This window comes from Salmo trutta, chromosome 40 (assembly GCF_901001165.1).
Source record: "Salmo trutta chromosome 40, fSalTru1.1, whole genome shotgun sequence".
Taxonomy (NCBI): Eukaryota; Metazoa; Chordata; class Actinopteri; order Salmoniformes; family Salmonidae; genus Salmo; species Salmo trutta.
Window position 1 is genome coordinate 636683 of NC_042996.1, and position 23774 is coordinate 660456.

General features: G+C 45.7%; 1 protein-coding gene across 4 annotated transcripts in view; it reads left to right on the forward strand.

Moving 5' to 3' along the window:
• The first annotated feature begins 13829 nt into the window (after positions 1 to 13829).
• LOC115179981 (ATP-binding cassette sub-family C member 9) overlaps positions 13830 to 23774 on the forward strand; it is a 63348-nt gene continuing 53403 nt past the window's right edge. For 2 of the 4 annotated variants that reach the window (XM_029741804.1, XM_029741806.1), the window contains exons 1-7: positions 14745 to 14962; positions 16111 to 16285; positions 19966 to 20107; positions 21191 to 21312; positions 21539 to 21705; positions 21973 to 22108; positions 22290 to 22396. In XM_029741804.1, the coding sequence (XP_029597664.1) occupies positions 16135 to 16285; positions 19966 to 20107; positions 21191 to 21312; positions 21539 to 21705; positions 21973 to 22108; positions 22290 to 22396 (825 nt within the window). In that variant the 5' untranslated portion in view covers positions 14745 to 14962; positions 16111 to 16134. Of the gene's footprint in view, positions 14141 to 14744; positions 14963 to 16110; positions 16286 to 19898; positions 20108 to 21190; positions 21313 to 21538; positions 21706 to 21972; positions 22109 to 22289; positions 22397 to 23774 lie in introns of those variants that run through there. The other 2 variants (XM_029741805.1, XM_029741802.1) reach the window with 2 other exon arrangements.

Sequence of the window (23774 nt, forward strand, 5' to 3'; positions counted from 1 at the left end):
CCCAACTGTCTTCCCTCAGGATATTACTGAACAGGGTTCCCCAACTGGCTTCCCTCAGGATATTACTGAACAGGGTTCCCCAACTGTCTTCCCTCAGGATATTACTGAACAGGGTTTCCCAACTGGCTTCCCTCAGGATATTACTGAACAGGGTTCCCTAACTGGCTTCCCTCAGGATATTACTGAACAGGGTTCCCCAACTGGCTTCCATCAGGATATTACTGAACAGGGTTCCCCAACTGTCTTCCCTCAGGATATTACTGAACAGGGTTCCCTAACTGGCTTCCCTCAGGATATTACTGAACAGGGTTCCCCAACTGGCTTCCCTCAGGATATTACTGAACAGGGTTCCCCAACTGTCTTCCCTCAGGATATTACTGAACAGGGTTTCCCAACTGGCTTCCCTCAGGATATTACTGAACAGGGTTCCCTAACTGGCTTCCCTCAGGATATTACTGAACAAGGTTCCCCAACTGGCTTCCATCAGGATATTACTGACCAGGGTTCCCCAACTGTCTTCCCTCAGGATATTACTGAACAGGGTTCCCTAACTGGCTTCCCTCAGGATATTACTGAACAGGGTTTCCCAACTGGCTTCCCTCAGGATATTACTGAACAGGGTTCCCTAACTGGCTTCCCTCAGGATATTACTGAACAGGGTTCCCTAACTGGCTTCCCTCGGGATATTACTGAACAGGGTTCCCCAACTGGCTTCCCTCAGGATATTACTGAACAGGGTTCCCCAACTGGCTTCCCTTAGGATATTACTGAACAGGGTTCCTTAACTGTCTTCCCTCAGGATATTACTGAACAGGGTTCCCCAACTGGCTTCCCTCAGAATATTACTGAACAGGGTTCCCCAACTGTCTTCCCTCAGGATATTACTGAACAGGGTTCCCCAACTGGCTTCCCTCAGGATATTACTGAACAGGGTTCCTCAACCGGCTTCCCTCAGGATTTACTGAACAGGGTTCCCTAACTGGCTTCCCTCAGGATATTACTGAACAGGGTTCCCCAACCGGCTTCCCTCAGGATATTACTGAACAGGGTTCCCCAACCGGCTTCCCTCAGGATATTACTGAACAGGGTTCCCCAACCGGCTTCCCTCAGGATATTACTGAACAGGGTTCCCTAACTGGCTTCCCTCAGGATATTACTGAACAGGGTTCCCCAACCGGCTTCCCTCAGGATATTACTGAACAGGGTTCCCCAACTGGCTTCCCTCAGGATATTACTGAACAGGGTTCCCCAACTGGCTTCCCTCAGGATATTACTGCTATGGCTTGGTAGTGTGGCACTGACTCCATGTTCTTTTCCATTTGTATGTGTGTGTGTGAGCGTGTGTGTGTCACTGTTAGAGTTGACCAGTAGGTGGCAGTAAAAGCTTGTTTTAAAAGTTCCTACTCTAAATTAAAGGGACAATCTGTGTGTGGTTGCAGTAACTGTATGACTTGTGATTGTTTTAACAGTCCAGTATGTAACTCTCTTCATAGTGCAGTAAACCACACTTGACAACAGCAGCCCTCTTCCTGAGGACAGAGCTAGCCTGGATGCCATAGACATCACAGGAGGTTGGTGGCACCTTAATTAGGGAGGATGGGCTCGTGGTAATGCCTGGAGAGGAATCAGTGGAATGGTATCAAATACATCAATCACATGGTTTCCATGGTTTCCAGGTGTTTGATGCCATTCCATTCGCTCCGTTCCAGCCATTATTATAAGCCGTCCTCCCCTCAGCAGGCTGCTGTGGTAGACATGTCCTCATCGGGAGGACCGTGGTCCACTGTCCTAGCCGTCCTCCCCTCAGCAGGCTGCTGTGGTAGACATGTCCTCATCGGGAGGACCGTGGTCCACTGTCCCAGCCGTCCTCCCCTCAGCAGGCTGCTGTGGTAGACATGTCCTCATCGGGAGGACCGTGGTCCACTGCCCCAGCCGTCCTCCCCTCAGCAGGCTGCTGTGGTAGACATGTCCTCATCGGGAGGACCGTGGTCCACTGCCCCAGCCGTCCTCCCCTCAGCAGGCTGCTGTGGTAGACATGTCCTCATCGGGAGGACCGTGGTCCACTGCCCCAGCCGTCCTCCCCTCAGCAGGCTGCTGTGGTAGACATGTCCTCATCGGGAGGACCGTGGTCCACTGTCCCAGCCGTCCTCCCCTCAGCAGGCTGCTGTGGTAGACATGTCCTCATCGGGAGGACCGTGGTCCACTGTCCCAGCCGTCCTCCCCACAGCAGGCTGCTGTGGTAGACATGTCCTCATCGGGAGGACCGTGGTCCACTGCCCCAGCCGTCCTCCCCTCAGCAGGCTGCTGTGGTAGACATGTCCTCATCGGGAGGACCGTGGTCCACTGCCCCAGCCGTCCTCCCCTCAGCAGGCTGCTGTGGTAGACATGTCCTCATCGGGAGGACCGTGGTCCACTGCCCCAGCCGTCCTCCCCTCAGCAGGCTGCTGTGGTAGACATGTCCTCATCGGGAGGACCGTGGTCCACTGTCCCAGCCGTCCTCCCCTCAGCAGGCTGCTGTGGTAGACATGTCCTCATCAGGAGGACCATGGTCCACATATTCCAGCTACAGCACATTGCATACAATTAGTTTCAAAGCTCTTGCTCATCTGTGTCATCTAATATACACACATCCACACCTCCACATAGACTACACAGGCATGCCTGCACTAACTGGGAAACATCTTTAACTCACGGTTCACCTTCTATTCTCTATAATACATAGGAATCCACAGAAAGACTATAGTAGTAGTAGTGGGTAGTGTTTAAATAGAGCTGTGTTTGGATAACATTGGGTTAATGGGGCGTCTCTGTGTTTACGCAAGGACATCTGTGTGTTTATGCAAGGACATCTGTGAGATGATTTCTGAATGTCACAGCTGAAGTTACCACAGGGGGAGAGATGTGTGTGTGTGTGACTCCAGTCATACCATTGAAAGGTAAACAGACTGTCTCTGTTCCTCTGGGTCAGCTGTTGGCGTTGGACTAGGGAGTTAATCTACTGGCCACACTGGAAGAGGGAGGAACGGAGGAAGCGAGGAAGGAAGGAAGGAAGGAAGGAAGGAGGGAGGGAGGGAGGGAGGGAGGGAGGGAGGGAGGGAGGGAGGGAGGGAGGGAGGGAGGGAGGGAGGGAGAGAGAAAGATATAGAGAGAGAGAAAAAGAGAGAGAGAGAGAGAGAGAGAAAATGGAGAGAGAGAAGGGATAAGGATCTGGGGAAAAAAACATGAAAAATAAAGATAGAAAGAGAGACACCAACTCTCTCCAAATCATGATAGCATGAATCCATGTTATAACAGACAGGGTTATGGGGGTGTACTTTTGTTGTGTGGTATGGGGGAGTGGAACACTGGAAGTAGAATGGTCCTGGGGTCTCAATTCCTGCTCTGGAGCACCACAGACGCTCCTACGGCCCCCAGCTCAACTTTCTCACGCTTGGAGCCAGAGAACACCAGCGAAGAACACCACCACAGACCCTCCTCTATCCCAGAGATCCCCCTCTGCCCCTATGCCATGCAGCATCGCCATGGAAACCTGTAATGCACATCACTGTTTTCTGATGTCACACAGATATGGGAGAGAAAAAGGTGAACTCGGGTGAACTAGAGTTTGATATGTGATCGTTCTAGATGTGTGTAGGTGGTACGTGCCATAACTTACCCTTAGCAGATGATTCATATCATGTCCTTCATACCACAACACTATGAGACAACAATGTTTATGCATCATCACATTACTTAATGATTTGTTTGTCTTTGGAGCGAGAGAAAGAGAGAGAGAGAGCGGGAGAGAAGGAGAGAAAGAGAGAGAGAAAGACAGAGAAATAGAGACAGAGACAAAGAGAGAGTGAGAGGGAGAGAGAGAGAGACAGAGAGAGAGGCGAGGGGATGTGGGCTTTCACAGCTTCACAGCTTCCTTAAGTGTCCTGTGGATGACGCACTCATCACCGTAGCAGCAGTCGTGTTGGGAGCATCAATTCCCAGCACAGCCCTCCGGCTATGAGAATCTGGAAGTTTCTCAAATAACTCAAACTGACCTCATTACCCCTCTTCCAACCCTCCACACCTCCTCCATCCCTGTCCCCATCTCCTCGTCTCCATCACCTCATCCCAGCCTCTATGTGTCTCACACTCACACAGTGTCTAACTGCATTACTTCCTCTGACGGGTTAGGGGTCAAGGGTCAGAGATCCCCTTCAACTGTCTCCAGGGAAACGCAGGGGGATGTGAACCTCCGTCCGACTCTGAACGCTGTCCCTCTACGCTGTCACACACTCCCCGTGCCGCCCCCAACCCACCCCTGAGACCTCGCAATACACTCCCACACACCCTCTCTTCCTCCTCACACACACTGACACACACGCCCCCGGCACAGTTCTCATGGTGCTGGGCCACATGGTGGTCCACCCTCCACCCTGTCTTCTGACCTGGCTGTCCCCCAGGGATGTGTTCTTTATCTCAGATACGCAACAACTCCAGGCCCAGGTCCAGGCCCATGTCCAGGCCCAGGTCCAGGCCCAGGTCCAGGCACCAGACAGGCCATGTGCTGCTGCCGCTCTACAACAGGGAGGTCTTCATTCACTGCCTTTCTTCAGAGCCTGTGTATGGTTGTTTCCATTCTGGTCTTTAATCAATAGTGAATTCATCAGATTTCTCAACAATAACATGAATTAATCAATTGAGTGCCAAGGAAAGACAGAGAGCAGTCGATGCAGAGTGCGGACAAAGTCACACAGGCCCAGAGGACAGAGAAGACTAGAGTACTGCTGCACAAACCCAACAGTGGGAGATAACTGACAAACCTACAGGTAACTGCCAAAATAAAGGAAACACCAGAACAGCGTCAATGCGCCTTGATTCTACAATTCTTCCATGAGAAATTCCATCATTTGATGTTTTGTTGATGGTGGTGTATGAGGCACCACTCCAAAATCTCCTCTAAGTGTTCAATTGGGTTGAGATCTGGTGACTGACACACACACACTCACACACACACACACACACACACACACACACACACACACACACCCTCTTTAAAACCCACCCATGGGACGGTTGAGCTAACATAGGCTAACATGTATATTTATGCATAGTGTACTGTAGGTGGAGAATAATATTGAGGCACACACACACACACACACACACACACACACACAGACACACACACACACACACACAGACATGCACACACACACACACACACACACACACACACACACACACACACACACAGACATACAGAGATGCACCGACACACACACACACACACACAGACACACAGACACACACACACACACACACACAGACAGAGATGCACAGACACACAGAGATGCACAGACACACAGAGATGCACACAGACACACACAGACATACACACACAGACATACACACACACAGACATACACACACAGACACACGCACACAGAGATGCACAGACATACAGAAATGCACACACACACACACACACACACACACAGATGCACAGACACACAGACACACACACACACACAGACAGAGATGCACAGACACACAGACATGCAGTCGTGGCCAAAAGTTTTGAAAATGACACAAATATAAATTTTCACAAAGTCTGCTGCCTCAGTTTGTATGATGACAATTTGCATATTCTCCAGAATGTTATGAAGAGTAATCAGATGAATTGCAATTACAGTTTTTAACAATCACTTTGGCACTAATTTCAGAACCTTGTGGTCATTTTTCTAAACTCTAGACACAAAACTCAAAACGGTCATCACTTGTAACACAGGCTGTCCAATGTTCAAAACATTGCATTGTGCATTCATATCTTTAAAGAAACCTTGCACTTGCAGAATCATTGGTTCAAATAACTAATTTATCATGAAATACCATAGGAACATTCATTTAGATCACCCACACACAAGATACCGATAGTTTCACTGTGTAGTTGTTCGTACAATCATTAAATATTGTAGTACAAAATATGTGATACATGTTTCATTATGGTACTACATGTAAATACATCACTGTAAAAGGACTAGTAAAGAGAATACTACAGACACAGTGGAATCATTGAACAAAATCTGAAATGTATTGATGAAATACAATAAAATCACAACATAGGTTTCTTTGAATCAAAGCAAAAATAATTAGCTACAAAAAAAGAAAAAACAGTTATCAGAAACAGCTGCCTTCCTGGGATTTTTACGCACTACAGTCTCTAGAGTTTACAGAGAATGGTGCGATAAACAAAACACATTCAGTGAGCGGCAGTTCTGTGGGCAAAACACCTTGTTAATGAGAGAGGTCAGAGGAGAATGTCCAGACTCATTCAAGCTAACAGAAAGGCCACAAATGCTCAAATAACAGCTGTTTAAAACAGTGGTGTGCAGAAGGGCATCTCTTAACGTACAACACCGTGAATAATTCAGGCTGTTGTGGAGGCAAAAGGGGGTCCTACCCAGTACTAGATAGGTGTACCTAATAAAGTGGCCAGTGAGTGTACAGTAATGTCAAATCTGAAAACATGGTCTGGAAAAGTGGTACATGGGACCATAGAAACAGTGTCTGATAAAGAATGATGATGAAATATTACATCCATAGATAATGTAGTCCAGTTGGTTCATGTTCCACGGTAATTGGTGTCAATGGGTCTTGTTATCCTGAACCTTTCATGATCTTAACATGGAATATTGTTTGTCAGTTTCCATAAAACTATGCATTAAGAGTAATGCAACAGTTGCTTATCATTTTGATCAGTTGTAACAATTGATAGTTAGATTACATTTTTTACATTCTAGTCATTTAGCAGTAGTGAATGCATACATTTTATACATTTTTTGTACTGGCCCCCCGTGGGAATCGAACCCACAGCCCTGGCATTGCACACACCATGCTCTACCAACTGAGCCACAAGTCATCTTGCACCTTGATTGGGCAAACTGCTTCACTGGAAGACCAACTGGTTCCAGGCTGATGCTGATCTACTGAGTCTGAACCTAAGGCCTGCTCCCCTGGTCTCTTCTGGGAGCCTTTCCCACTCAAACAACCATTACATAAGCTTTGTTCATTCAGCCCCTCAACACTCCTCGAGGTCACACCTGAAAGCTCCATCCACATGTCGCCATCGGCAAAGACCTCCATAGCAACCTCACTGTCAGTTCCGCTGACCACTCTAAGCTCGCCAACTGATGACCCTGCCTCAGCATTTTTCATCTCAACGTTCGTCGAGTCTGCAGCTTCCGATTGGTGGGAGCTGACGTAAGCTCTGCTTGCAGGTGAGAGGGGGCTCCGTTGATTGGGTCTGTATATTGAACCGTGGTTGAGGTCGCCCTGTGCTGTGACCAGGCTCCTCCTCAGCTGGACCGTAGCCCGGTGGAGTTGGTGCAGCTGATAAGCTGACCGTAGCACTCCTTCATATCCAAATCTCCAACCTGTTATGAAGCAGCAGCTCATCGTTCCAGTCAATGCTGTTGATCTTGATGCATTGCTCTGTGCTGAGGACGTCCAACGCTGCGGCAAGGCTCCGCGCCGTCTCCACCATGTACAGCTTGCTATACCACTCCTCGTTCAAACCATTTATTCCGTTAGCAATTTTATCCTTCGCTGAGCTCAGTGGCGGTGACTGTGACGTCAATGTTGGTGATGACTGTGTCGTCAATATTGGTGGTGACTGTGTTGTCAATAGTGGTGGTGACTAAGTCGTCAATAGTGGTGGTGACTGTGTCGTCAATAGTGGTGGTGACTGTGTCGTCAATAGTGGTGGTGACTGTGTCGTCAATAGTGGTGGTGACTGTGTCGTCAATAGTGGTGGTGACTGTGTCGTCAATAGTGGTGGTGACTGTGTCGTCAATACATTTACATTTACATTTAAGTCATTTAGCAGACGCTCTTATCCAGAGCGACTTACAAATTGGTGCATTCACCTTATGATATCCAGTGGAACAACCACTTTACAATAGTGCATCTAAATCTTTTAAGGGGGGGGTTAGAAGGATTACTTTATCCTATCCCAGGTATTCCTTAAAGAGGTGGGGTTTCAGGTGTCTCCGGAAGGTGGTGATTGACTCCGCTGTCCTGGCGTCGTGAGGGAGCTTGTTCCACCATTGGGGTTAGATCATTGTAACGAAATGAATAGGCAGTCATCTCAGATGTAATGTGTGAATTGCATTTTGAAATGGTTGTCACAGTATCCACAGAAAATGGTGCCCCTCCTCGGCCGAGCAGCGCTTGGCGGTCGTCGTCGCCGGTCTACTAGCTGCCGCCGATCTGTGTTTCTGTGTTCATTGTGTTTTGTCTGTCTAGGTCCGCACCTGTTGTCATTTCTGTCATTAGTGGGGGGGGTATTTAGTTTGTTCCTTTGGGGTTGTGTGTTGTGCGGGATTGTTTGTTTGTCAGCGGGTTTACCCTGTGGCCGTGTCTTCTCTATCGTTTTTATATTGGAGGATTTATTTTCTCGCCGGGCTGCGCCCCGTGCGTGATTTTCCCTTTGTGGATTACCTGTTTCCCTTTTGGGTATTGTGCACTCCCAGTGCCTTTTGATCACCTAGTGTTTGGGTGTGAATAAACTTCGAGCTACTGGATGATATCTCCTGCATTTGACTCTACTCCTTCCTGCTGCCCTAAGTACCCGTGACAGAATCCCGCACCACCAATTATTATGGAGTCAGCAGGACCCGAAGCACCTTCAGTAGCTGAGCAGGTGTCGCAGCACGCCAGTCTCCTCCACCGCCTGGGCTCGGCGATGGACCAAGTACTGACCCGACTGGAGAGCTGGGAGAGAGGTACCTCCTCCACCAGACCAGCTCCAGTGGCTCAGCTGGCGCCCCTACCGACACCCCCTGAAGTGGGCTCGAGTGGGATTCGGATTACGCCACCGAGGGAATTTGATGGGACGGCCGCTGGGTGTAAGGGGTTCTTACTCCAGATCGAACTGTACCTGGCGACCGTCCGCCCCTCTCCCTCCGACGAGGAGAAAGTGAGCGTCCTTGTCTCCTGTCTTACAGGTAGAGCCCTGGAATGGGCCAACGCGGTCTGGGAGGGCCCAGACTCGGCTCGGGGCGACTACCCGGAGTTCACCCGTCGCTTCCGGGCGGTATTCAATCATCCCCCGGAGGGCAAGGCGGCGGGTGAGAGACTGTTTCATTTGAGACAGGGGACGAGGAGCGCTCAGGACTTCGCCTTGGAGTTCCGGACTCTCGCCGCGGGATCGGGGTGGAATGAGCGGGCCCTGATGGATCACTATCGCTGCAGTCTAAATGAGGATGTCCGTCGGGAGCTGGCTTGTAGGGACCACGCCATCACCCTCGACCAGCTGGTGGATTTATCCATCAGGCTGGACCACCTACTGGCTACCCGGGGACGTTCTAGTCGGGGTCTGTTCATTCCACCTCCCAGCCCTCCTACTCCACTGCCCATGGAGATAGGAGGAGCTGCTCCGAGGAAGACCGGAGGGGGGGCCTCTCCTGCACCCACTGTGGACGCAGAGGACACACTGCGGACCGGTGCTGGAGGGGTCCCCCCAGGAGTCCGGAGGGCAGGCAGAGCACTACATCGACCCCCCAGGTGAGTCAGCACCAGACACACCCAGAGCCCCCTGTCGACCACATGTACACTTCTGTTTGTTTTCCCGATTTTTCCCCTCACTCCCAGTATAAGGCACTAGTCGATTCAGGTGCAGCTGGGAGTTTTATGGACCGTGGGGTCGCTAATAGGTTAGGGATTCCCCTGGTTCAGCTGGACCACCCCTTCCCTGTGCACGCCCTAGATAGTCGACCGCTAGGGTCCGGCCAAGTGGGGGAGGTCATGTGGAACGTATCAGCCTATACCTCATCGACTCCCCGGCGTTTCCGGTGGTACTGGGACTCCCCTGGCTAGCCACTCACAACCCTCAGATTTCGTGGAGACAGAGGGCTCTTAAGGGGTGGTCGAGGGAGTGCTCAGGTAGGTGTGTAGGAGTTTCCATCGGAGCAACCACGGTGGAGAGTCCAGACCAAGTCTCTACCGTGCACATTCCTTCTGAATATGCCGATTTGGCTATCGCCTTCAGTAAAACGATTGTTTGGGGCATCCGGAAAAAAGCTTGTCCGGAGAAGACAAGATGAGCACTACCATCAGTCCTGTGTCATGCCAACAGTAAAGCATCCTGAGACCATTCATGTGTGGGGTTGCTTCTCAGCCAAGGGAGTGGGCTCACTCACAATTTTGCCTAAGAACACAGCCATGAATAAAGAATGGTACCAACACATCCTCCGAGAGCAACTTCTCCCAACCATCCAGGAACAGTTTGGTGATGAACAATGCCTTTTCCAGCATGATGGAGCACCTTGCCATAAGGCAAAAGTGATAACTAAGTGGCTCGGGGAACAAAACATCGACATTTTGGGTCCATGGCCAGGAAACTCCCCAGACCTTAATCCCATTGAGAACTTGTGGTCAATCCTCAAGAGGCGGGTGGACAAACAAAAACCCACAAATTCACAATTTTCTGACAACTCCAAGCATTGATTATGCAAGAATGGGCTGCCATCAGTCAGGATGTGGCTCAGAAGGTAATTGACAGCATGCCAGGGCGGATTGCAGAGGACTTGAAAAAGAAGGGTCAACACTGCAAATATTGACTCTTTGCATCAACTTCATGTAATTGTCAATAAAAGCCTTTGACACTTATGAAATGCTTGTAATTATACTTCAGTATTCCATAGTAACATCTGACAAAAATATCTAAAGACACTGAGGCAGCAGACTTTGTGAAAATTAATATTTGTGTCATTCTCAAAACTTTTGACCAGGACTGTACACACACACACTCACACACACACACACACACACACACACACACACACACACTCACACACACACACACACACACACACACACACACACACACACACACACACACACACACACACACACACACAGAGAGAGAGAGAGATGCACACACACACACACACACACACACACACACACACACACACACACACACACACAGAGAGAGAGAGAGATGCACAGACACACACACCAGAGGAGGCAGGTTGGAGGAGCTATTGGAGGATGGGATCATTGTAATGACTCATGAGTCATGGAACGGAGTAAAACACATTGTTTTCCATGTGGTTGATGTGTTTGGTACCATTCCATTGATTCCATTCCAGCTATTACAATGAGCCTGTCTTCATATACCTCCTCCCACCAGCCTCCTCTGACACACACACACACACACACACACACACACACACACACACACACACACACACACACACACACAGTAAGAAAATGAGAAATGACCCATCAAACTCTTTTCGGGTTGTTGAGATGAGTATAATTAATTTGTGGACATTCCTAATGACTTTTTCTCTTAGTTATTCTCAATGATATTGGACCACCACAGAGATCAGTAATTACAATCCAGCCTCTGTGTGCTGCTGTGCATGTTAAAGCATTAAAACCAGCAGGTAGGAAACCACTGATGAAGGTCATTCTCCACCAGAGATCAAAGCAAAATCAGAGATGAATCACCTGGTGCATCCCAAACGGCAGCCAGCGCCCATCTAATGAATCTCCTGCACTTAGCCTACCTTTTAAAAGCTTTATGAAAAGATCACCTATTGAGAGTGAGAGGACCTTTTTAATAACGGCCTAATACTCCACCAGGGGTTTCTACCTGATCCAGACAAATTGATACTGACACACCATCAAAACAAAGCAAAACGAGCACATCCTCAAAGATCCTAAATCCTTCTATTAATATGGATAACAGACTATAATCTCTCTGGGGGAAATGTAGAATATATTTCTTTGAAATCAGATAAAAAGCTTTCCAAGATACAGCAGACGTGTATCTCTTAATCCTCCTTAAAAACCAGAGGAGCTTTCATTCAAACAAAAAGGGTTAGAGGGTTACACACACACATACACACACACACACACACACACACACACACACACACACACACACACACACACACACACACACACTACGGGTATGGGGGCTAAGAGGAGGAGTTAAAATAAGACATGTTCCCAGAGTGTGAGTTTTATGGAGTTCTCAGGCTACTGAAGTGGTGTGTGTGTGTGTGTGTGTGTGTGTGTGTGTGTGTGTGTGTGTGTGTGTGTGTGTGTGTGTGTGTGTGTGTGTGTGTGTGTGTGTGTGTGTGTGTGTGTGTGTGTGTGTGTGTGTGTGTGAGAGAGAGAGCGAGAGAGAGCGAGAGAAAGAAGGAACAGTGTTTTCTTGGCTGAGGCAAGCAGGATGGTTGGTACTGATTCAGTCATGAGGGTACAGAGAGGGTCAGTAGCCTACATGAGGGTACAGAGAGGGTCAGTAGCCTACATGCGGGTACAGAGAGGGTCAGTAGCCTACATGAGGGTACAGAGAGGGTCAGTAGCCTACATGAGGGTACAGAGAGGGTCAGTAGCCTACATGAGAGTACAGAGAGGGTCAGTAGCCTACATGCGGGTACAGAGACGGTCAGTAGCCTACATGAGAGTACAGAGAGGGTCAGTAGCCTACATGAGGGTACAGAGAGGGTCAGTAGCCTACATGAGGGTACAGAGAGGGTCAGTAGCCTACATGCGGGTACAGAGAGGGTCAGTAGCCTACATGAGGGTACATAGAGGGTCAGTAGTCTACATGAGGGTACAGAGAGGGTCAGTAGCCTACATGCGGGTACAGAGATGGTCAGTAACCTACATGAGGGTACAGAGAGGGTCAGTAGCCTACATGAGAGTACAGAGAGGGTCAGTAGCCTACATGAGGGTACAGAGAGGGTCAGTAGCCTACATGAGGGTACATAGAGGGTCAGTAGTCTACATGAGGGTACAGAGAGGGTCAGTAGCCTACATGAGGGTACATAGAGGGTCAGTAGCCTACATGAGGGTACAGAGAGGGTCAGTAGCCTACATGAGGGTACAGAGAGGGTCGGTAGCCTACATGAGGGTACAGAGAGGGCCAGTAGCCTACATGAGGGTAAAGAGAGTTATGGTGTGTGTGTGTGTGTGTGTGTGTGTGACAGGGTTGATTATGCTTCCACTTGCCACTGCAGAAATATGTATTAAATGTTTATGTACAATAGTTGTATTATTTGGTTCAGTTAGATGTCAATAAGGTGTTATGTCATTGGCTACAGGTGCAGATAGGGGGAGGTCCACAGATACCCTAATGAAATCATTCCTTGGTCTATCGCAGGAGAAACCAACATCTTGACCGTTAGACCAAGATGAAATTTGTTTGGGCCGACACTGATTTTAAAATCGCAGGACTACCTCGTCACGTGACCATGAACAACCATGACCGACTCATATCAGCTACATGTGTTTGTGTCAGAATCAGGTTTCCGTTTAATTAGGGTAGCAGTCATAACTCATTACTGTCAGTGCCCAGGGTAAGACATGGTCATCTATGATCATTTAATATCACTGTTATAATAAAGCATTATGGAAAGGCCGATCATGGCAACTGGCATAATAATGAATAGCCATGAACCAGAGGCCTATGCAGGAGACAGCGAGCAAGTGTTGTCTGCAAGAAATAGTCTGCTCAATCAGTAATCTTAACCAGGAGAAATCAGTCATCCATTAATGAGGAAACCTGGTCACTGTGTAGCCTGGTGTAGACTATTACATAATTCAACAATGTAGCTTATATCTGCATATTATCACACTGATAATGCAACGACATAAATTCATATTTGCTGCTGTTGGTTGCTTTATGTCTGTCGGCGTAATGGGCACGTGATCCATCCATCATTTATTACCAATAAACGTTTTATTTTACCTTAACGAGAACAGAACTGTCTGAAACATTTACCTACATAATTTGGGTAAAACGGCGGAATAAAACACAACCGTTAAGTGATCGCTCCCGGTTTTTTTTAGGTGACCTAAATAACGTGATATTGTTTTTACGCACTCCTCTGTCTGAGTGATATTTCTGCAGAAAGCCACGTCTATCCACCGTGTACGAGTGGACGCAATAATCATACGACGCTGCTACTGATGATGCGAGCGCAGATCTAATGGAATGAATGAATTCGCTTCAGAACGGCAGCGTCCTCCATTGCATCGTTTCACAAATCTCACCAGGAGAAAACCAATGACCGGCCAACACAAGACATCCCACAACAGGACGCGTCTAAAAAACTGACGGAACACAGCGGAGCGGTAGATAAGGGTAAGTAATGCGGTTAGCCTACTAACTGCATGCATGGTCTCAGAAAGACTAATATTTATTTCATTTGACTCGGTCTGATGATAATATTCACACATTGTCATGTCACATGATGTGTACCCCTTGTCATCTGTAAACCGCGCACCTAGAGATATGAAACGGTTCCAAATGATACAATGATTAGTATAGAACACGAAGTTCTTTTGCCTACAATAATTGCACATTCCTAAGGTCAATGACAAGTGCTTACTTCACATATAGGTCTGATTCATCGTTGTAACTGCTGACCGCATACATCAGTAGCCTACTGGTTCATTGCACCTAACAATAGAATTGTAGCCTAGAGGTCAGTTGTAGACTTGCCTATCCAAGGTCCTCCCATGTCCTTGTAGGAGACATGTCAAGTCCAAGTATAAACTATATGGACAATGCGTATATTTATATTCAGTCACAAAATACAGTTTGTGTGTTCATAAAAAAATATGTGAATATTTACTTAAGACTTTGCCTAAAAAATGTAACCCTCTTAAAAATATGAATCTGTTTTATAAAACCGCACCCTTACGTTGTAGCCTGCTACAGTATGCCTACCACTCCTACACATGTACCTTACCCCACCACATGGTTGGTGGTGGAACCTAGCCGCAAGGGAAGTTTGCCTCACCAGACTTGGTCAAGTTTTGAAATCCGATAGGGGGGAGCAGTATGGCCAGCTGATGCGCTAAAAGGCTAAAAATAACCACCTCCAATAAATGCTGTGTGGTTACTGTCTCCAAAAACCAGGCGACCTGAATGAAACCGCGTCAATAAGGACACTTCTCTGAGGTAAGCTACATTGATCTCTATTATTATTCTGTTATGGCCGTGTATGCTATGTTGTGCCATGTGTTCAGCTACAGGGTCATTTAACTCATAGGAGAGGTCTGAAAACGACTCTCCTGTGAGTGTTGTTGAGTTCTTATCAGAATAACTGTCGGATAACTACTTTCCAGCTTCAATTTGACAACTCCTTGTATAATATGCAGTTTGTATAAAAGCCCTATAGAAATATTTAACCTATGAATGTTAACATCGTTTGGCAACATTTGCTTGTTTAATTATTTCATGTGATCGGCTCCATTATTTTGAGAGCCAACAGGACTTTTATTTAGAAAGGGCAGGAATAAGATGAGCAGCTTTGGATGTCAGTAATGCTTCTCTAGAATAATCCGCAACCTTCTCTATCATCAGACTAGATCATTCCTTATCAAGGTGTACCATCATTTCATGTCTTGAACAACAGAATAAAGCAGAGGTATATTTGTGTAGTAAGATATTCCAGTTTGACTTGTGGCGACAGTGTTGTGCCTTGAAGAATTGGTGTCGGCAGCTGGATAACAGTGCACCGCTGTTACTGTCAGTGTTGTCAACCATGTCAACAGAGGTTAGTGAGGTGTCTGTTGTCAAGGACAGGCATTAACACAAATGACATTAGAAAAAGTCAAGTCTTGGGAAATAGTATGGTGTATTCCTCCCTTTAATGATTATTGATCCATGGAAACTCTCTAAGCAATGTTTATTTTAAATGTTTTATTTAACCTTTATTTAACTAGGCAAGCCAGTTAAGAACAAATTATTATTTACAATGACTGCACACCAAAAGGCCTCCTGCGGGGACAGGGGCTGGGATTAAATATATATATATATATATATATATTTTAAAAAAATAGGACAAAACACACATCAAGACAAGATGCCACAGCACTACATAAAGTCTCTATATTGAAAGCACCGTATCCGTTGGCTAATGTTATTTGAATCGTAAAAGCACTTTAGTCTTACTAATGTATCCTGTGTTTTTTAAAAGCTGATTCACCTTTAAAAGAGCATTACGGTTAGACCACTTTCATTGTTTACCTCTCTATTGTCCAGCCACTAGACTGGCTAGTGCTCCTGACTTGACTGACAGTTTTGGGGCTTGGATCCTCCCCCAGGCTTCTCTGGACCAATAAGGTGGCATGGCTGGCCTGTCGTTCTGTGGCAACAATGTGACCAAGAATGCCTACAGTGTGGATACGGGGATGTTGAACAATGGCTGCTTCGTGGACGCCCTCAACCTGGTCCCTCACGTCTTCCTGCTCTTCATCACCTTCCCCATCCTCTTCATTGGTACGTGGACCATGCATAGTCCTTTACCTTCATAATGTGTGTGTGTGTGTGTCTGTGTGTGTGTGTATATGTGTGTGTGTGTGTGTGTGTGTGTGTGTGTGTGTGCACGTGCGTGCACGTGTGACCACTTTTAATCCTAGAGATCACACAGAACACTGATCTCTAAAGGTTTAACAGAAACAGGGACAGAATAGGCCCAGAGGGGAACACAACGGGATCAGGAGACAGAATAGAGTCAGAAGGGGAGAGAATAGGCTCAGAAGGGGACAGAAAAGGCTCAGAAGGGGACACAATAGGCTCAGAAGGGGACAGAATAGGTTCAGAAGGGGACAGAATAGGCTCAGAAGGGGACAGAATAGGCTCAGAGGGGGAGAGAATAGGCTCAGAAGGGGACAGAATAGGCTCAGAAGGGGAGAGAATAGGATCAGAAGGGGACAGAATAGGAACAGAAGGGGAAAGAATAGATTCAGTAGGGGACACAATAGGCTCAGAAGGGGACAGAATAGGTTCAGAAGGGGACAGAATAGGCTCAGAAGGGGACAGAATAGGCTCAGAAGGGGAGAGAATAGGCTCAGAAGGGGAGAGAATAGGATCAGAAGGGGAGAGAATAGGCTCAGAAGGGGACAGAATAGGAACAGAAAGGGAGAGAATAGGCTCAGAAGGGGAGAGAATAGGCTCAGAAGGGGAGAGAATAGGCTCAGAAGGGGAGAGAATAGGATCAGAAGGGGAGAGAATAGGCTCAGAAGGGGAGAGAATAGGCTCAGAAGGGGAGAGAATAGGCTCAGAAGGGGAGAGAATAGGCTCAGAAGGGGAGAGAATAGGCTCAGAAGGGGAGAGAATAGGATCAGAAGGGGAGAGAATAGGATCAGAAGGGGAGAGAATAGGTTCAGAAGGGGACAGAATAGGATCAGAAGGGGAGAGAATAGGCTCAGAAGGGGAGAGAATAGGCTCAGAAGGGGACAGAATAGGTTCAGAAGGGGACAGAATAGGATCAGAAGGGGAGAGAATAGGCTCAGAAGGGGAGAGAATAGGCTCAGAAGGGGACAGAATAGGTTCAGAAGGGGAGAGAATAGGTTCAGAAGGGGACAGAATAGGCTCAGAAGGGGGCACAATGGAAAGAGATATAATTGCTTTAGCTCTGATGGTCTGTGTTTGTGTTTGTGTGGGTGATTATGTGGGTGTGTGCGTGACAATCCCAAAGCAACATGATTCAAGGATGCCTTTGGTAACAGTCCTTTCATCCCCCACACATGCTCACCAACAGAAAGCAGTATTATGTTGCTGCACTATATTCAAGCCACTGTCATCCCCCACACATGCTTTACCAACAGAAACAGTATTAAAATGCTGCATTATATTCAAGCTACTGTCATCCCCCACACATGCTTCACCAACAGAAACAGTATTAAAATGCTGCATTATATTCAAGCTACTGTCATCCCCCACACATGCTTCACCAGCAGAAAGCAGTATTAAGATGCTGCACTGTATACAAGCTACTTTTCATTCTTTCTGAGCTTTCAGTCTCACCGTTCAGATAAAGCCTTGAAGCAAGCATAACCCCTACTGACCACAGACTGGTTTAATCAATTCCACTGTTACAGATTCACAGTCCTGTGTAGAAGATAGGAAACTCTGTGTAAAGCCCTATGATTAATATTGTGTCAGACATTCAGCACTGGTCTGTACGTGGGGTGGCAGGTACCCTGGTGGTTAGAGCGTTGGACTAGTAACCGAAAAGTTGCTAGATCGATTCCCTGAGCTGACAAGGTAAAAATCTGTCATCCTGCCGCTGAACAAGGCAGTTAACCCACTGTTCCTAGGCTGTCATTGAAAATAAGAATTTGTTCTTAACTGACTTGCCTAGTTAAATAAAGGTAAAATAAATAAAAAATGTGTTCTTCATTGATCTGCTGGCTGTCAGTCTCATTTTCACCAGTCAACATAAAGCAGCTTTCCCCAGACCACAGAACAGCTGGTTCGACTCCTGGCTCTGGCCCAGACTTTATCTAACTGAGCAGGAGGACTGTGGGACTGTGGGATTGTGGTCTCTGAGTTGTTGTGGGACTGTGAGAAAACATAGAAAAACACATTTTCTTGAAGAACAGGTCAGATGCAAAATTTGGTAACAGAATGACGGCACCAACAGCACAAGCCATTATTCTGTTTCCAAACTTTGCATCTGCACTGGTGTAAAAGTGTTTTAGTAAAATGTTCAGTGGATGTTGTTAAAAGTAGTCCTTGTGCATATAAGGGTATGGTTTATTCAACTTGGCAATCATTGTTTTTTGTTTGACATACATTTTAAAGTGAAAAATCTGACTCTCAGCATCACTCTCTTATCGTGTAATTTCCCCAATCACATCAATTTGGCTAGCTAACAGCTAACAGCTAACAGCTAACAGCTAACAGCTAACAGCTAACAGCTAACAGCTAACAGCTAACTTTACGTGGATATATTAGCTAGCAAATTATCTCTAAATATTGTTTGATTTACTTGCCAGATGTAGTGATGAGTGTCAGACAGACAACTTCACCAGGACGATTTTAGACTCAAAATATAGGCTACTAGCCGATTTCAAGCTCTTTCCAAAAGTCTTCTCTGATGAAGTAAGCTAAAAACACACGTTCTTTCATTAGCTAGTTAGCTACATGCCGAATCGATATGCTACCCTCACGTACTGTAACTGAAATGACATTAACTATGTTTACTAATGGTGAAAAGTATGTAGTTACTGACTGTGTAACTATAATATGGAGCTAAATGTGCACATCTAAAATGAATAGGTGATCCTATTACAACCAAATTTACTTGGTAACATGCAGTTGGCAATTCCTTGAAAATGGCATGCAGTTGTCAATGGTTTGTCAAAGCAGACAAACCCAACGTTCTGCACCTTAACACAACGTTTATGGATAACCATCTATTGTTGTGTTGTTCTAGAAGGCCTACTCTGGGGAACTGACTGGGTGTGTCTGTTGCTCGTCTGCTTAATGGGAATGGCTCTGACTAAACAGCCCAGTCCCTGAGGAAAACATTAATTGATGCTTCCTGGTCAAATCTTTGTGTGTGTGTGTGTGTGTGTGTGTTTTATTTCTGTGTTACTGTATGTTCTGAGTGTTTGCTTTGACCATTAGATTTAAAGGTTTACAGACAGTTAAAGTTGACCATTAGTCTTAAAGGTTTACAAACAGTTAACATTGACCATTAGTCTTAAAGGTTTACAAACAGTTAACGTTGACCATTGGACTTAAAGGTTTACAAACAGTTGACCATTGAGGGCACTTGCCAAAGTTGCCTGCATTATCCAAGAGTCACCCAGAACATCCATGACTTTCATTGTTTGGCAGGAAAACCTTAATAATGCAGAGTGCTTTAGAATGAACTGCTGTGTTTATCTGTTTACTTCATATGTTACTGATTTATAGATTACATGACAAATAAAGTTATCATTAATGTAATCCTTTGGATTACTCCAAATGAGTAAATTCATTACTTGGATTACTTGTGGATTACTTTACTGCCCAACCCTGTGTGTTTGCATGTTCGTGCAGGCGTTCTTAGGCGTGTGTGCTTATGTTCCTGCTTATCTGAGTGTGTGTGTTCTCCTAGGCTGGGGCAGTCAGAGCTCTAAGGTTCAGATCCACCATAACACCTGGCTCCACTTCCCTTCCCCTAGGCTGGGGCAGTCAGAGCTCTAAGGTTCAGATCCACCATAACACCTGGCTCCACTTCCCTGGACACAACCTGCGCTGGATCCTCACATTCACTCTGCTGTTTGTCCACGTCTGTGAGATCGCCGAGGGGATCGTCTCCAACAAGTAAGAACCCCCCCTAAAACTACTTCCTGTTACCAAAGAGGTAGTCTACTGTGGAAAACGTAACATTAGTAGCTGGCCAGAAGCCAGTGTTCACATGAGATTTTGTTCTGGGTTGCTGAGATGACAGAAGAAGCGTTATTCCTCTCTGTCATTGTTGTATCCTAAAATGAATGGCTCCCAAGTTTCTGGTGCAGTGAACTATTGAATTTCCTTGCTTCCCTCCAGACCAATGTTTATAGAAAAATTAGACCACTGTCCCTCAAAATAACCCCATTCTCCAGTTTATCCAGACTGCAACCAATAAGATCCTCCAAAATTCTGCAGTAACACAAGCTATGATCGGAGACAATTTTTGGTTGCATTTATTGGTTGTATTATTGACTGTATGTTTTATTTATTCCATGTGTAACTCTGTGTTGTTGTATGTGTCGAACTGCTTTGCTTTATCTTGGCCAGGTCGCAGTTGCAAATGAGAACTTGTTCTCAACTTGCCTACCCGGTTAAATAAAGGTGAAATAAAATGTTAAAAATAAACATCGCCTGATTCATCACAAACCCTGCATCAAAACCTGTTGATTGCACAACGTGCTTATTTAGTGGCTGAAGCCAGCAGCTTCCTTCCATGAACAGTTTCAGTGTCGCCCAAAATTTGATACAAATATATATTTTTTTAAATTGGGGGGAACAAAAATTTTAAGAGTACAGATTATTGTATGGTACAGTATACAAACGTTTTTGAGAAGGATCATTTGAAAAATACAATTGTGTTGATTAAATGTATTTATTGGTTTCTTTTAATTTGAAAAGAAGGTTATTTGTTGATGTAAAAATCGAAATGTACTGATTTTAAGCTTGTGTCATTAGATCTGGGGTGGGGTTGTGATAAATTATTGCGAAAAATGGGGTCCCCAGAAATTCTGGCGAAAAAGATTGCGTCCCCGCTGAAAAAGTTTGAATGCCACTGGGTTAACTGTATGAAACTGAATACAATGCCAACCTATAAACCAGAGATACGCTATGCATACCAAAGTGACTTTGTTTCTTTGAATATTGATGCTATCTCCTGTCTCTCTATCCTTTCAGACAGATGGACACCAATCACCTCCACCTCTTTATGCCAGCGTTTATGGGTTTCATAGCAGCCACTACATCTGTGGTGTACTACCACAACATAGAAACCTCCAACTTCCCCAAACTACTGCTGGGTGAGTCAAAATGATACCATCAGTGCATTCATTACTCCAAATGAACAGTTAGTGTTTGAGCAGCGCTGAATTAGCCTCCCTTTGCTGCAGTAGTTTAGAGGTTATGGCAGATGGCCCAAACACAGTTAGCTACACATGAACCGTTCTGCTGTAGATAATAAAGTATACTTGTAATACATCTCTGGGAAAAGTAGTGCACAAAGTGACCAACCTCCTCCTTCCTCAGCTCTGTTTATCTACTGGGTTCTGGCGTTCATCACCAAGTCCATCAAGCTGTGGAAGTTTGCAGAGTACGGTGTTGGAGTGCTGCACCTGAGGTTCTGTATCACAGCCCTGCTGGTCGTTCTGTACGGACTCCTCATGGCTGTAGAGATCAACGTCATCAGGGTCAGGGTGAGTTAGAACACTGGTGGGCTGACTGCTTCCTGGGTCAGGGGTCATAGAGGTTCTATATGAAGAGAAGAAGGAAGAGGAGGATGTGATGTGGTGTACTGATGTGATCTGATAGCAGATGCATGGTCTTTATTTCAGCCCCTGTTGGCTTTTTACTTTTTTACCTGGTGTGTGTGTGTGTGTGTGTGTGTGTGTGTGTGTGTGTGTCTCCCTCTGTCTTTGTGTATGTGTGATCATCTCTGTCTGTGTGTCCTGGTGTCCATGCAGAGGTACGTGTTCTTCGCCAACCCCCAGAAGGTAAAGCCTCCAGAGGACCTTCAGGACCTGGGCGTGAGGTTCCTCCAGCCCTTCGTCAACCTCCTCTCCAAGGCCACATACTGGTGGATGAACCCCCTGATTATAGGTTTGTTTCCTAGGTTCCTTCCTTCCAGGAGTTTTTCCTGGCCACTGTGCTTCCGCTTCTGCAATGATTACTCTTTGGGATTTAGGCTGGGTATCTGTAAAGTACTTTGTGACAGCTGCTGATGTAAAAAGGACTTTGATTGATGTACAATTATTTTGATGGATTGATGGCTTGATCACAGGAGCCCATAAAAGACCCATTGAGCTGAAGAAGATAGGCAAGCTCCCCATCGCCATGAGAGCCCTCACCAACTACCTGAAGCTCAAAGACGCCTACGAGGATCAGAGGGTGAGTGGAGGAGGGAGTGACAGAGTTTCATATTCTGCTTCTGACAGTGACATACCATTCAATGGATCCCCAGTGCAGTGACATACCATTCAATGGATCCCCAGTGCAGTGACATATCATTCAATGGATCCCCAGTGCAGTGACATACCATTCAATGGATCCCCAGTACAGTGACATACCATTCAGTGGATCCCCAGTGCAGGGACATACCATTCAATGGATCCCCAGTAATGCTGAGCAATTAACTGACATTTCGATAATTTTTCGTTTTTTTAAACAACTAATTGCTTGACGTCCGTTCAATAATTTGAATTCCATTTCGTTCGTTTTTTTTCTTTGTGAGTTCGATGTGCAGTTTCTGTAGAGATAAATCAGATCAAGCCTGAGCTGTGCGATGTAGTAGGGAGTTGTAAATTCCAACAGGCCAATATTCTACACAGTTTAGCGCAGAAAACATGGTAATTAACTACAATGATCATAATTCATTGCGCTCCCGCTTAAACATGTCCGGTCTGTGCGGAGCAGACATGGAGACGGAAAGAAGAGAAAACACTATCTAGAGGATAGAAAACAGTTATCCTGATAATACATGATCTAGAGGATAGAAAACAGTTATCCTGATAATACATGATCTAGAGGATAGAAAACAGTTATCCTGATAATACATGATCTAGAGAATAGAAAACAGTTATCCTGATAATACATGATCTAGAGGATAGAAAACAGTTATCCTGATAATACATGATCTAGAGGATAGAAAACAGTTATCCTGATAATACATGATCTAGAGGATAGAAAACAGTTATCCTGATAATACATGATCTAGAGGATAGAAAACAGTTATCCTGATAATACATGATCTAGAGGATAGAAAACAGTTATCCTGATAATACATGATCTAGGGGATAGAAAACAGTTATCCTGATAATACATGATCTAGAGGATAGAAAACAGTTATCCTGATAATACATGATCTAGAGGATAGAAAACAGTTATCCTGATAATACATGATCTAGAGGATAGAAAACAGTTATCCTGATAATACATGATCTAGAGGATAGAAAACAGTTATCCTGATAATACATGATCTAGAGGATAGAAAACAGTTATCCTGATAATACATGATCTAGGGGATAGAAAACAGTTATCCTGATAATACATGATCTAGAGGATAGAAAACAGTTATCCTGATAATACATGATCTAGGGGATAGAAAACAGTTATCCTGATAATACATGACCTAGAGGATAGAAAACAGTTATCCTGATAATACATGATCTAGAGGATAGAAAACAGTTATCCTGATAATACATGATCTAGGGGATAGAAAACAGTTATCCTGATAATACATGATCTAGAGGATAGAAAACAGTTATCC